Below are 15,813 nucleotides of genomic sequence, written 5' to 3' on the forward strand. Positions count from 1 at the left end.
GGTAGTAGGACACTTCAGAAAACAAGCCATCCTTCCTCTGTACTATGTCAGAATGAGTTTTCTTAAAACACCTTTCTAGTTTTTGGAAGTTTTTTGTTTGTTTTGGAAGTTGTGGGGGGTTTTGTTCTCTTTTCTCTTTCCCAAAACCTGAGGAAAGAGAATCTTCTTGCCAAGTAAACTCTCTGCCTCAGCCCGGGCCCCGCCAGAAGTGACATCACACACACACACACACACACACACACACACACACACAGTGGAATACCAGTCAAGAATGACTGCATTTAAAAAGAAACGAAATTGAGTTATTTGTAGTGAGGTGAATGGACCTAGAGTCTGTCATACAGAGTGAAGTAAGTCAGAAAGAGAAAGACAAATACCGTATGCTAACACATATATATGGAATCTAAGACAAAAAAAAAAGGTCATGAAGAACCTAGGGGTAAGACGGGAATAAAGACACAGACCTACTAGAGGATGGACTTGAGGATATGGGGAGGGGGAAGGGTAAGCTGTGACAAAGTGAGAGAGTGGCATGGACATATATACACTACCAAATGTAAAACAGACAGCTAGTGGGAAGCAGCCACATAGCACAGGGAGATCAGCCCGGTGCTTTGTGACCACCTAGAGGGGTGGGATAGGGCGGGAGGGAGGGAGACACAAGAGGGAGGAGATATGGGGACATATGTATATGTATAACTGATTCACTTTGTTATAAAGCAGAAACTAACACACCATTGTAAAGCAATTATACTCCAATAAGGATGTTAAAAAAAAAAAAAAGAATGACTGCGTTTAATACTTATCTCCACGGAGCTCAAATTCACTTTTACAGCTTGTTTGGGGGTGAGAAGGAGGATCCCAGCGCTGGTTACTTCCACTAAGTGCTTTCCTATGACTTCATGCCCCAAACTAACAGGCTCCATGCAGCCTCCCTCCCAGTGCCCCAGGATCCAGTAAACAGACAAAGACCACACTGACTCCAGCCCAGCGTCTCCCCAGTGTAGGCAGGCATCTCTGCCAGTGGGTCAGGCTAACTTTGGAGAAGTCAGAGGATAGCCTTTTCAGGGGAGGCTGCATCTCTCCTTTCTGAAGATCACTGGCAGAATACAAACGGTTCTTTTAGCGGCTGTTTCAGGAGCTTGCACGATCTACTCCACGGCACTTTTCAAACTCCTGAAAGAAAGAAGGCAGTGGGCCTGATTACAATTCCAAAAAGCTGCGTTTAACCCAATATTCTGGATGCACCCTGCACGGCCTGCAAACCATTTGCACATGTGTATGATGTATAGTGGGAGGCCAGGCGGTACACCTGCTCACGGGGTGATGGATCTTTCTTTCTCTTGGATTCCTTTGACCCATTTTTCCTTTCTGCTGACAAGTTACTAGAGGCTAACTGATATATTCTTGAAAGAAAAGTGAAAACCAAAAGGTCGCCTGATAGGATTACTACCCCATGATAAAAGGTCTATGTTTGTTTAGAAGATTGCTCAAGATTCCAGGTCGAAAAATCTCGTTTAATCCCACAGAGACTCTCTCTTGGCCAGGGCTGATCCTGTCTCTACTCCATCCCTGAGCTGGAAAGCATCTCCCCACATCTCCCAAGAGGAAACAGAGGTCCTCAGCGCTCCCTGGGAAGTATGCTACTCATATTTGTGAGTGAGCTTTGAGTGGATCAGCCCAAGTTACCAATGCACTGGTCTGGCTCCTGTGTAACCCATACACAGACACCCTCCAACACCCAGTGAAAGACTTTTAACCTTGGGCTTCACTCTCAAAAGGCATATCCTTGAAAAAAAATGCCTGTAACATGGATTGTTCTAAGTTGATAAAACTCATGTTATTTTAAGTTTGTTTCATTTTTCATAATTTATAAATAAACTAAGTCTGATAAACATATCTGAAAATGTAAAAGTTAATATTTTTTGAATCAAAATAAAGTACCGGGCTTCCCTGGTGGCGCAGTGGTTGAGAGTCCGCCTGCCGATGCAGGGGACGCGGGTTTGTGCCCCGGTCCGGGAAGATCCCACGTGCCGCGGAGCGGCTGGGCCCGTGAGCCATGGCCGCTGAGCCTGCGCGTCCGGAGCCTGTGCTCCGCAACGGGAGAGGCCAAAACGGTGAGAGGCCCGCATACCGCAAAAAATAAAAATAAAATAAAAAATAAAAAAATAAAGTACCAATTATAATGCTTATAATACTTTAAAGATGTCCAGTCAATTCTTGCTTGCCAGCTGGTTACATAGCCAGCCTTACGTTTCACTGGAGCCCTCAGCCTAGGAAATGTGTTTGCTGAACCCAAAAACTTTCCATGAAATGCAAAACGTACACAATATGAGCAAGCCTTTTCTCTCAAGTTTCCCTTTATGGCCCTGAGTTCCACTTTTTCAATTCCCTTGTGCCATTAAACTTGTTCTTGGACTTTGTTGCAGGTTCTCTGGTTGGGCTCTTCCTGAATTCCTTGTACTTCCTCCCAGCCCTGTTCGCTCTGTTGGGTCATTTCCCCTCACCCCTCAACGTCACAGTCTTCCTAACTCTCTGTTATATAACTGCTGCTGCTTATTATTATTGAAAGTATTGGGGTTTGGGGTTTGCATGTGACAGTTCTAAGTGGGTCAGAAAGGAGGCAAAACAGATCATCTTCTGCTCGTGGACAAAGATCATTTAAACCACATCTGAAGCTGAGGGTTGTTGGCGTGGAGCCATCTGATATATGGACAAGATCCTTCACAAGGGAAGTGAGTTTTGAACTAAATGACCTAGAGAATGGACTTCCACCAGGATATTAGAACTAGCAGCTTTCTCCTCGTAAGTAGAGCTATGAAATCCGTTTAGGCATACCAGTGTGTAGTGAGAATAAATCACATTAACTGTTAGGTACGTCCTCTAAAAGTTATAATTTGGTGATGATATGTAATTTGTGGGTTTCAGTTTCAAAGCTGGGGTATTAAATGAGCCAAAACCTGACCTTGAGCTCAGATTTACATGCTTGCCAATTTCTCCTTGGTCCAATACATCTCAAAAGAAAGGAAAAGAGGGCTTCCCTGGTGGCGCAGTGGTTGAGAGTCCACCTGCCGATGCAGGGGACGCAGGTTCGTGCCCCAGTCCGGGAAGATCCCACATGCCACGGAGCGGCTGGGCCTGTGAGCCATGGCTGCTGAGCCTGCGCATCCGGAGCCTGTGCTCCGCAACGGGAGAGGCCACAACAGTGAGAGGCCCCAGTACCGCAAAAAAAAAAAAAAAAAAAAAAAGAAAGGAAAAGAAAGTCTCAGGATATCCTATAACAATTATAGTAAATATTCATCAAATACATACTATACATCACAAACTTACATATATATGAAATAAACATATTTGCATGTCAGTACCTATAGACTTACTTGATTCTTTTAACAGCTTCATTCTACTGCATTTTTTAAAAGAAATTTACAAACTTTGGTGATAGAATGGGGAAATTGTGTCATGCAGGAAAAAACCCTGCTTTTTAAACTCTGTATCTTGCACATTATATAAATACTTATTGAATTAACAGATACATCAATTAATAAATCTTTATTGTCTTAAGTTAGAGTAATAATACCTTGATTCCTGGCTACTGTTTGCTTTTTCACCCTCACTTTCTCATTAGAAGCTTTAAATAAGCCACAAGCTTTAAAATCCACACTCCAGGCTTTTAAATTGATACAGTTTTCGATAGGACTATATATAACCTTTCTATAAGAGGGTAGCTTTGTGTCTTTACACTGTAAAGAGCAAGTTTCCATAAAAAAAATTTTTAAATCACTTTGGCTTTGAAATGTTCTCTTCTAGATTTTAAAACTACCATCAACATCTGTAGTGGTTCCCCAAAGTTACAGGATTAATGAAATCTTTCTGCCCACAATTTTTCCCTGCTATTATGTCAAGAGTTTTGAAAATATTTCTATTTTACCATTTTTTAAAGGAAAAGAAAGAAAAAAAAGAAACATAGTTGTTGTCTACTCTTTATGCCTCTGGAATAATCTGTGTTCTTCCTCACCTCCACCTTCCATCCCCTTCTCCCAAGAAGGGATGGGGAACTCTGTTTGCATATTTTCTTATTATTCCATGTCATTGTAATGAGAGTCTCAGTAAGCATACTTTCCCTTGTGGAATTCGCTAATAAAAACAGACAGCTAGTTTTAAACAAGCAGCCCCGAGAATAGGAGACAAGCAGAAGCTGGGTGCAGGGGGCTGCTTTGCTTTTTACCTCTGGCCTCACAGATTGCCCCTTTCATCATATGCTCTTAGCCCGCGGGGCCATAAGAGAATTTGTAAAGCAATTTTGGATCCTTTGAAATAGAGGGACCCAATTTGTCACAAGCTTTTGACAATTTCTTTGTTCAAGTATTGATACAATTTCCTACAGCAAGAGGATATTATCAATTTGTGCAGAGTCCTACCTGGACCTGAAATTCAACTGAGAAAGGCGCCCACCCCTGATGACTCTCACTAACCAATAGTGCTCCCGTTGCTACCTGCTTGCACAGAAACCTGAAGGCACTCCAGGTTTACCTACTGCAGGAGGAAGAGGTTGAGAAATCCATCTTCTTTTCACTGTGACGAGGTCATGAGAAACAAGCCATCCTGAGGAAATGCTAGAGGTACTTTTGTGTCTCCCCAGCATCATCCCAGGGCCAAGCTGAACAGAGGGGTGAGTGACGGGCAGTGGTGGAGACCTGCTGTTAGCGCATCCATCTACCAGCTCCTGTGAAAATAAGCCAAGGAACAAGCAATAAGTCTAAGAGTCACCCAAGTGCTTCACAGCCTCACGGCCCACCACCTCAGCCCCTTCCCTGCCTGCTACCCACAAAGAAAGTTACATTTTGTCCCTATTTCATTTCCAATCCAACACAATTCCATTAAAAAAAAAAACAACTTACTAGTGGGGCAACATCTCTCCCCCGTCCTCCACCCCAAAAAATCCAGAGAATGATTCCACGCTACCCTGACTCCCGGCCCTGGAGGTGTGGCCTTTATCCACCCACCTCGCCATTGTGATGCCTCCCCAGACGTCCTCCTCCTCTATCCCGCCTCCTGCCTCAGTCAGTAGCATCCCTATTTCCCAAGCTGCTGGGAGCCGCCTTTGACCTCTCCTGACCTTCACTCCCACAACCATCGGGTCTCCAGTCTTCACCTTGTTACCTCCTAGACAGTTTCCAATCCTCTCTTCCCGTCCCCCACCACACCCAGCAGTACTGCCCAGACAGCTGCAGCCAACTCCCAGTAATGCTCTCACGCTTCAGGACCCGGCAGAAATGGCATCTGTCTGAGCCTCTTCTAGGAGCCGTCTGGGTGTTGCCAGCTCTATGCTTCCCAAGCATTAGGCCTCCTGTTCCCTCACCATTGCCCCCTCCCCAATGGGCCAGTGGACCTTGGTTGGGGAGGGCCGGTCGGAGGCGTCCTGGTAACTGGCCAGGGACTTGGAACGTCCCAGGCACTACGGGCCCTCGCTCCACAGGGGGATATCTGTTTCCTCAGCGGAGCTGGGTTCAACTCTTACCGTGCACACACCTTTTGCAAAGCCCCGTTCAGTGATGTGGCAACTAAATGCTTTGCCCTCGGGGGCAAGAATCTCCTCTTCTTTTTCCTTCTGTCACGTTAGATTCCTCTGTTAATATGTCTAACATAACCGGGTTCTGAAAATCTCCTTTCTCCTCCGCTCTGTCATCCGGGAGCTGGCGACTGATAACTGCCTCAGTGTCTCAGGCTGCTCGGCTTCTTCCCCTGGGGGTGGAGATAAAGAAGGCTGTCAGAACTCCTCAGGGATGCCAGCTCTTACCCTCACCCTCTGCCTGCCAGAAGAGGGTACATGGTCCACAGAGGCTCCTCTTCCCTAAAAATTCAATCCACTTCCTTTTTTGGCCAGATCACCCTCCATCATCCCAGATGTGGTCACACTGAAAATGTCCATAAAGCTCTGACTGGCACACATTTTCAAGGAAAGTGGATAGAGACATAATGGGAGGAGAAGCGTCCCCTTCTTACACTAGCCTGGCGACCCCGGGAAATGACTTACCCCTCTGTGTCGCCGTCGCCTCCTGTGTAAAATGAGGATAATAATAGGTTTTACCTGATGGAATCGTATGGGGGTCAAACGACTTTGTATTTGTAAAGCACACAGTGAGCAGTAAATGTTTTACAAGCTAAAAACAGCTGTGGGATTTCTCTTATCTGGATGCTTTCTTTTACTTCAGCATATTTTCAAACAGGAAAAATACACAATAAGGGGCACAGTGCAGGTGCTGCCCAGCGTTGGGGGTCTTGACTACTCTCTGATGCGCTGATGTCTGAATTCATATTAATACAGCCCTAGCCACTCTGTGGAACAACACAGATGATTTTAGCACAAAACCAGCACTGCATGAAGAAACCCAACCACGCACTAACCTGACGGGAGAAAAGTCACAGATGGATGATATACTAACATTTCTTGAGCACTTACTCTGCGCCAAGCAATAGCATCAGGGCTTTAGATAATTGATTTCACTTGCATCTTGTAAGCACCTAATGAGCTAGGTAACACTATTAGCCCATTTCACAGATGAGCCATAACTTGGGGGTTAAAAAGGATAAGCAGCCTGCCATGGTCACAGAGCTAGTGGGCAACTGACCCAGAGTAGATGGGCCTCACCACCAATCATATGGGGAAGACAGGACTCTTTGTTTTATTAATGAGCTCCTTTCTATTTTGAAAGTATAGTTCATGCTTTCTAAGTTAATTGTCATCATAACAACATGGATGCTCATCAAATATTGCCTGTGAATGATTATGATGACCTCACGCTCAGCCACACTGGGAAGCTGGCCATGGCCTTCCTTGATCCATCCTTACCTCTCCCCTAGGCCCAGGACAGACATCACACAACAAACATCTGTCAGCTGTTGCTAAGAGCTTAAGCTGTGAACTGAACTTTCTTGGGAGATATTTGTGCTTTAATTGTAAAACGGATGACGCCTTCAAGAAGCAAAGGAATGATGCCACAGGATGGATCTCAGACACCTGTACAAGCATCTGACCGAGGAGGCCTCCCCGGACCCCTTCAGTCACCCCAACAGATTGACCCTGATGGTACACGTTTGTATGAGAAAACACTGTAACTGTCACTAATTCCCTTCCTGGTGAGACCTTGACCTGTTTGTTGTGGTTGTTGCTTTTGTTCATTTGTTTGTTTTTTTTACTGCAAAGTATACTTGGTTGTAAACTGTATCCATTTCCTCAGTTGGTGTGAATTCTGACTTGAGCCAGTTCAGGCTAGCTTAATGAAACAAGAACCAGGAAAGCATATAAACTCGGGGAATGGCTACATGGAGAGAAGCAGATCAGGGTCGCCCAGATGCAAAGGTGACATGAAAGGTTACCTTTGTAAGGAATATAATACAAGCTCAATGCCTGAGTTAATATAAAATGTGGGGACAGGTACAGAAATCTAATTGTCTTTCCTTTTCCATAATTGGTCTCAACTTAGTTCATCAGCCCCCATTTACAGTTTGTAGTTGTACTCGTTTGCTAAGGTTGCCCTAAAAAATGTCCACAAACTGGGTGGCTTTAAACAACAGAAACTTATTGTCTCATAGTCCTGGAGGCCAGAAGTCCGAAATCAGAGTGTCTGCAGGACCATGGTCTCTGCGAAACCTCGAGGGGAGAATCTGTTCCATGCCTCTCTCGTAGCTTCTGGTGGTTGCCTGTAATCCTCGGAGTCCCTGGGCTTGTAGGAACATCACTCCCATCTCTGCCTCTGTCGTCACGTGGAATCTCCCAATGGGTCTCTGTCTCTCTTCCTTTTCTTCTTTTTTTCTAATGATTTGGTTTTTTGGATTGTTTTTCAGTTTCCCTTTTTTTTTTTTTTTTTTTTTTGGCCACACAAAACAGCTTGTGGGACCTTAGTTCCCGGATCAGGGATTGAACCTGGGCCCTTGGTAATGAGAGCACAGAGTGCTAACAACTGGACCACCAGGGAATTCCCTCTTCTCCTCTTCATTTTTTTTTTCAATTTATTTCTTTATTTTTGTTTGCGTTAGGTCTTCGTTGCTGCGCACAGGCTTTCTCTAGTTGCGACGAGCAGGGACTAGTCTTTGTTGCGGTGCACAGGCTTCTTGTTGCGGTGGCTTCTCTTATTGCAGAGCACAGGCTATAGGTGCGTGGATTTCAGTAGTTGTGGCACGCGGGTTCAGTAGTTGTGGCTCGTGGGCTCTAAAGTGCAGGCTCAGTAGTTGTGGAGCACGGGCTTAGTTGCTCCACAGCATGTGGGATCTTCCCAGACCGGGGCTTGAACCCGTGTCCCCTGCATTGGCAGGCGGATTCTTAACCACTGCACCACCAGGGAAGCCCTCTTCTCCTCTTTGTAAAGGGACACCAATCATATTGGATTAGGGCCTACCCTAATGACCTCATCTCAGCTTGATTACCTCTGCAAAGACCATCTTTCCAATAAAATCACATTTACAGGTACCAGGCCTTCAACATATCTTTTGAGGAGACATGATTCAATCCAGAACAGTTGTGGAAAAAGAAATCTCACCCCCAAAGAAATTCAGTCCCTTCCGGCTTAAAAATCTAATCTCTTGGGGCTTCCCTGGTGGCGCAGTGGTTGAGAGTCCGCCTGCCGAGGCAGGGGACACGGGTTCGTGCCCCGGTCCGGGAGGATCCCACATGCCGCGGAGCGGCTGGGCCCGTGAGCCATGGCCGCTGAGCCTGTGCACCGCAACGGGAGGGGCCACGACAGTGAGAGGCCCGCATACTGCAAAAAAAAAAAAAAAAAAAAAATCTAATCTCTTTCTGAAATTTAGTTTGTTAATCTGGGTTTTCCTCAGTTCCTAATCTCTTTTCTTCTTCTCTCTAGATGTAAGTAAGTTCCAGGAGGAGGCTGGGTGTGGGTCAGGCCAGGCGCTCTCGAGAAGCAGGGCCAAGCCGGCCTGGGTGAGGGATGCGCTTGGCGGACTTGCCCCAGTCCTCCCCGTGTCTGTCTTGCCTGGACCTGGGCATCGAGCTTAGTCTTTGTAGCAAAAACTGCCATCACCCGTCCCACCACGGACTTCCATCAATAGGACTCCACAGACTGTGTCCTCCTTCTCTCAACTGGGAGGCCTCCCCCTGTCTGCCGGGCTATTTTCAGCCCAGCTCTGTGCTTTGCTTTGAGGGATAGACAGGTTTTGGAAGTCCCCTTCCACCGCACTTGGAGCCCTTGGGCACACAGGACTTGAGAGCTGTCCTCTGGCTATCAGTCTAGCTTTTTATTTTTCTTTTTCAGTTCACAGCTCCACTAGATGGGGTTTTCCCAAAGTTTCTGTGGGCTAAACCGGGAGGACACGCTTGGGGATCCCCAAGCTTTTCTCTGGTTTATTTTTTGCCCATCCCCAGGGACAAGGCCCAAGGGTCAGAGGGCAGAACCCCACACAGCATTCCTCATCCTGCCTTTATCCCAGCTCCACACCAGCTCAGCCCCAGCCCAGGAAGGGTGTTTCTCTGCTCTGTGTGTGCAGATGGCCCTTAGGATATCAGACATGCTTCTCTATTCTACAGTTTTCCTTGGAAACACCCCAAACCAAGAGTCTCATTTTTTTTTTTTAATTTCTTGGCCACGCCCTGCAGCATGTGGGATCTTACTTCCCTGACCAGGGATCGAACCCATGCCCCCTGCAGTGGAAGCATGGAGTCTTAACCACTGGACCGCCAGGGAGGTACCCCCCCCAACATTTTTTTTTTTTTTTTTTTAAACCACAGTCTCATTCTTGACGTTTTGCTTCTGGAGATAAAGGAACAGCTTATATTAGACTAACCCTTCTCATGCAAACAGCTAGCAGGAAATCCAGATGAGCTCACATGCTTGGGAGTCATCAAAGAGCTGCCCGGACACTGAAGCCTTAGACCAAAATCCCTGAGAAAAGGGAATGTTGGAGAGAGGAGCACAGTGTTTGGATTCCTTTTCCCCTTGGGGCATTTTCCGATCACTGAGCTGCCAAGACAGCCAGAGAGAAGGTATCTGTGATAATGGATCCCATAAAGGTCTGGTATCCAGAATATATATAAACGTTGATGAATCAATTAATTAAAAAAAAAAGTCGGACTTCCCTGGTGGCAAAGTGGTTTAAAATCTGCCTGCCCATATAGGGAACACGGGTTTGATTCCTGGTCTGGGAAGATCCCACATGCCGCAGAGCAACTAAGCCCGCGTGCCACAACTACTGAGCCTGCGCTCTAGAGCCTGTGCTATGCAACAAGAGAAGCCACCGCAATGAGAAGCCCGTGCCCCACAACGAAGAGTAGCCCCTGCTCGCTGCAACTAGAGAAAGTCCACGCACAGCAACAAAGACCCAACGCAGCCAAAAATAAATAAATGAATAAATAAATTTATATTAAAAAGTCATTGCAATTAAAAAATAGGCAAAAGATTGGACATTTGGGGCTTCCCTGGTCGCGCAGTGGTTGAGAGTCCGCCTGCCGATGCAGGGGGCACGGGTTCGTGCCCCGGTCTGGGAAAATCCCACATGCCCCTCAGAGCGGCTGGGCCCGTGAGCCATGGCCGCTGAGCCTGTGCGTCTGGAGCCTGTGCTGCGCAACGGAAGAGGCCACAGCAGTGAGAGGCCCGCATACCGCAAAAAAAAAAAAAAAAAAAAAAGATTGGACATTTACTATACAATAGAAGATATTCAAATAGCTAATAAACACTTGAAAAGATGCTCCACCTCAGGCATAAGGCCACAAAGACACCCCATTACGTACCCTCCAAATGGCTAAAATTAAAAAGATAATATCAAGTGTCAGCAAGGACATGCGTGAGTCTCATAAATTGCTGGTGGGAGTGTAAATTCATACAAACACTTTGGAAAAACTTTTTGTCAACAACCACAAAAACAATAGCTGCAATGACCCAGCAATTTTTCCCCAGTCTATACACCTAACGGAAATGCACTTAGAGTGTGCCCAGTGTGGGTATAAGAATGTAGCATCATTACTTGTATGAAATAGACTAGGGCTTCCCTGGTGGCGCAGTGGTTGAGAGTCCGCCTGCTGATGCAGGGGACACGGGTTCGTGCCCCGGGTCCGGGAAGATCCAACATGCCGCGGAGTGGCTGGGCCCATGAGCCATGGTCGCTGAGCCTGCGCGTCCGGAGCCTGTGCTCCGCAACGGGAGAGGCCACAACGGTGAGAGGCCCGCGTACCGCAAAAAAAAAAAGAAAAAGAAAAAGAAATAGACCACATGAGAAACAATTCAAATGTCCCTCAACAGTAGAATGGATAAATCAAGTGTGGTATATTTATATTACAGAATACTGTACAGCATAGTAAATTAATCAACTCATGTATGAATCTTACAAACGTGATGTTGAGAGAAAGAAGGCAGACATAAATTAATAGGTACTAGGTGGTTCCAATTATATAAAGTTCAAAACTAGGTGAAACTAATTTACCGTGTAGGAGTCAGGAGAGCGGTTACCTTTGGTGGCTGTGAGGGCAGGGAGAAGGGAGGAGTTCTGGGAATGTTCTATTTCTTGAACTGGATTGTGGTTCCACAGGTGTGTTTGTTTGAGTAAATCCACAAAACTGTAACTTACGTCCAGTGCATTTTCTGTATTTATGAAACTGTAATAAAAATATTGTTTAAATAAACATTTCTCACATAGACTCTTAACATTGAAATTTAGAGCTATCGCTCCTAGTACATCTCGTCTTTGTGTAAAATAGGATATGAGCATCATTAAGACTGAAATTGTGGGGCTTCCCTGGTGGTGCAGTGGTTAAGAATCCGCCTGCCAATGCAGGAGACACGGGTTCAAGCCCTGGTCCGCGAAGATCCCACATGCCACGGAGCAACTAAGCCCGTGCGTCACAACTACTGAGCCCGTGTGCCACAACTACTGAGCCTGTGTGCCACAACTACTGAAGCCCGCGTGCCTAGAGCCCACGCACCGCAACGAAGAGTAGCCCCCGCTCACCACAACTAGAGGAAGCCGTGCACAGCAACAAAGACCCAACGCAGCCAAAAATAAATAAATAAATAATAATAAAAAAAAGATGGACATTGCTTTTCAGGTCTAATAATTAGACCGGGTAATATTTGCCTTCAGGCAAGTCCTGCTCAAGTTGATCACCTTCAAGTTGAAGGTGTTGAGGTGGGATTCATAAATCACTCCACCTTCTTGAACTCACCTCTAGACTTTACTTGTTTTAATTAGGTATGAATGTTCTTTAATTCCTCCTAGAGTCAATCAACAAAGGAATTATTCTTCCGTGAAAAACAGACTTGCCCTCGCAGTGTTTTTTGTTTTTGTTTTTCAGTTTGGAGAATACAAAGACAGCACTTTTTTTTTTTTTGCAGTACGCGGGCCTCTCCCGTTGCGGAGCGCAGGCTCAGCGGCCATGGCTCACGGGCCCAGCCACTCCACGGCATGTGGGATCTTCCCGGATTGGGGCACGAACCCGTGTCCCCTGCATCGGCAGGCGGACTCTCAACCACTGCACCACCAGGGAAGCCCCACCCTTTGTTGAAGCTGCTACAAGTTGTCCTAATAAACTTTGATATTTACATTCAGGCATTTATATTTATATTTAGGCACAGTGGTTTACTTAATTTGGCATATACCCCAGCATGGCTTTTGTTTGGGGCTCTAAATTCTAGAGCAAGGGCTATAGATTTAGGGCCAGCTTAAAGTACCAAGAATTTGGTAATGGGGGAAACACAAGGAAGACTCTTATTCAAGTAACATTGTCAATTTATTTGTGCAGAGAAATCTTTCTTGGAAATCTTCTTAACTCCCAATCCTTTTATTGAATTCTTTCGTTGTTTGAAAGTCTGGCCCATGAGTGTCCAACATACAAACTGAAACCTTCTTCTATGGAAACATCTTCACAAAAATAGGGTGACGTTGGGGCTTCCCTGGTGGCGCAGTGGTTGAGAGTCCACCTGCCGATGCAGGGCACACGGGTTCATGCCCCGGTCCGGGAAGATCCCACGTGCCGCGGAGCGGCTGGGCCCGTGAGCCATGGCCACTGAGCCTGCGCGTCCGGAGCCTGTGCTCTGCAACGGGAGAGGCCACAACAGTGAGAGGCCCGCGTACAGAAAAAAAAAAAAAAAAAAAAATAGGGTGACGTTGAGAGCCAGAAGCCACTGAATCTTCCATCTGCTCAAACAGCCCCACTCATTTAGCTACGCCTTCATCCATCAGCTGCTCCAGGCACAGTGTAAGTCCTTGGGAATGTAACGACGTGGCTCCTGCCTTAGAGGAAGTTCCAGTCCAGAGTATGATGGGTGTGAAGCTGATCCTGTTCCAGACCATTCTGGGGGCCGGGGGAGAGGGGCAGCTAAACCCAATACTTAGCATCCTATTATCCTCCAGGAGGAAAGCAAACAAGCCTAGCCTGGGGGTTCGGGGTCATTCCTTCTCCATCAGGCTGGTGGCTTTCAGACAGCTAAGCCTCTGCTTGATGCCCAAGCATTGTATGGCATGTCTCTATCTGAAGGTGTGTCTGAGTTGTCACTAAAAAGGACTTTGTAAAACATCCCCTTAGGGCTTCCCTGGTGGTGCTGTGGTTGGGAATCCACCTGCCAATGCAGAGGACACAGGCTCGAGCCCTGGTCCGGGAAGATCTCACATGCCATGGAGCAACTAAGCCCATGTGCCACAACTACTGAGCCCGTGTGCCACAACTACTGGAGCCTGTGCACCTAGAGCCCATGCTTCGCAACGAGAAGCCACCGCAGTGAGAAGCCTGAGCACCGCAACAAAAGAGTGGCCCCCGTTCACTGCAACTAGAGAAAGCCCGTGCACAGCAACGAAGACCCAACGCAGCCAAAAATAAACAAATTAAGTAAAAAAAAAAAAAATCCCCTTACATCAGAGCCTCAATCAATGGGGAAACTGAAAATTATGTCACATTTCCAAGCTTGATTCTGCAATACAATCTGCACCAGAAAACATTCTTCGTGTTTTCTTTATGTAGCTTTGTTTTCTGATTACTCCAAAACACATACACTATTTAAAGGACAGGGGCAAACGTGGCTGTTGATTCAGTGGTCATGAAAAGATAGGGACAAGAAAATTAGATATTCAGAGTAGAGGATATTCCAGATAATAACAGGACAAGCAAGCCATCTGCACTTAGCTTCTCTGCTGCCGTCCTTGCTAAGGAAATGCAGACGCACTTGGGTATGGTACCGTAAACGCTCGTCAGAATAAATACACCCAAGCTGCCCTCACTTGCATAAGTCAGTCATTAACTAGAGCAGCTGTTTGTATCACTTACACTGAGGCAATACAGCATAAACTCACTGAGATCATGAGCTCTGGAGTCAAATGGAGCTGATTGCAATCCTGCTTCCGTTGCTTCTTAGCTGTTTGGCTTTGGGTTAATTACTTCCTCTTCCTCTGGCCTCAGTTTCCTCATGGGTAAAGTGGGGCTATTCCTACTTTGTGGGGTTGTTGTGAAGAGTCGTGTGGGTGGTGTTTGGCACGTTCCCTGCCTGTGACAGGTACACATTTTTTTTTTAATATTAACATTATTAGTGTTTAAATATCAAATTTTCTAAAAGGAGAACTGGTGTTGTATGTAATTCATGATATAGATATGGAAGTTTGAGAATTCCCAAGGGTTTTGAAGGAGGTGATTCTTCAACGCAGAAAGAAACTGGCCTGCTGCAGCTTTGGAAATTTGCCCTGCACAGGGCTGAGTGCTGGGGCTCCTGAGTTCCTCTGTGGAGTGTGAAGCGTTCACAGTCATCCACTGCAACTGGGCCTGAACGCTAACCTGTCTCCTGCACGTGTGTTTTTATACTTTCTCCAGTAGCCCAGTTTTAGTCCCTTTGGGGAAAGCTTCCTCAGTGATATGAAATTAGCTCTCTACCATGTAGTAAGAATGCACCAGAAAAGGCCAGTCAGGATTTCCATTTCACAGGAAATTTTCTGAAAGGCCTGAAATCAGAAACAGGAAGTCTGTGTAACAGTGGACGCCATGAGCACCGTGGGCCAGTGTGCTGCCCGCCCAGTGTCTCGAGGCTCAGGGAGGCTGAATGCTGCACTCTTGCTTCCCCACAGACACAGCAGTTTGTATTCTGAAGTAATTACTGGTTCACATTTCTGCCGACCTTCTGGGGAAAATGCCACAGGAGACTTCCCATCCCTCCCACGGTCACGTGTGTGGTTTGCCCACCCTTAAACTCGCCCTGCAAGTTCTTGGGGGTGTTAGTTTATGCAGACAATAAAGTAAAAACAATTCTTCGAGTTGCTTTAACTTAGTCATCATGACAGATGAGTGTCTTGGTGATGGGGAAGTCCAGAAGGACCTTTTTAAACTGAGGAGGAGAAACGGCAGGCAATGCCCCTCCCAGACGTGGGGTTAGGGGAGGGGACCTTCCAACACTCACCCACGGCCCCTTCACACAAAACAAGGGCAGGGTCCTTCGATGGCTTCACCGGTGGGGGGTGGGGGGAGAAGAGTTGGCATCATTTTTATGGTGACTCACCTGTAAACCTTAATTAAAAACATGTTCATAATGCAACATGGTCAATCAACTCTACTTGAATAAAATAGTTAAAAAAAATCTGTTCATGGGAATTCCCTAGCGGTCCAGCGGTTAGGGCACCGCGCTTCCACTGCAGGGGGCACAGTTTAGATCCCCGGTTGGGGAACTAAGGTCCTGCATGCCACGGGGCTAGGCCAAAAAATGTTTTTTAATTTAAATTAAACAAAAATTTAAAAATAAATGAAAACTCTGTTCCAATTGTGTGAAATGAACAATAGTTGAGGGAAGCAACCTCACGACAGAGTTCTCTCCTGAATATAAAATCGGTCATGAAGAT

The 15,813-nt window shown here is 46.3% G+C and overlaps 1 protein-coding gene across 1 annotated transcript in view; it reads right to left on the minus strand.

The window, feature by feature from the left end:
* Positions 1-633: 633 nt before the first annotated feature.
* Positions 634-15,813, minus strand: part of LOC309811072 (uncharacterized protein) — a 49,524-nt gene continuing 34,344 nt past the window's right edge. Inside the window, exons 3-7 of the mRNA XM_082633586.1 lie at positions 11,428-11,599; positions 6,035-6,056; positions 5,530-5,742; positions 4,531-4,723; positions 634-1,176 (exon numbers count right to left, since the gene is read on the minus strand). Coding sequence (XP_082489712.1) covers positions 5,639-5,742; positions 6,035-6,056; positions 11,428-11,599 — 298 coding nt within the window. The 3' untranslated portion in view covers positions 634-1,176; positions 4,531-4,723; positions 5,530-5,638. The remainder of the gene's footprint in view (positions 1,177-4,530; positions 4,724-5,529; positions 5,743-6,034; positions 6,057-11,427; positions 11,600-15,813) is intronic.

This window comes from Mesoplodon mirus, assembly GCF_964341445.2.
Source record: "Mesoplodon mirus genome assembly, chromosome: 10".
NCBI lineage: Eukaryota > Metazoa > Chordata > Mammalia > Artiodactyla > Ziphiidae > Mesoplodon > Mesoplodon mirus.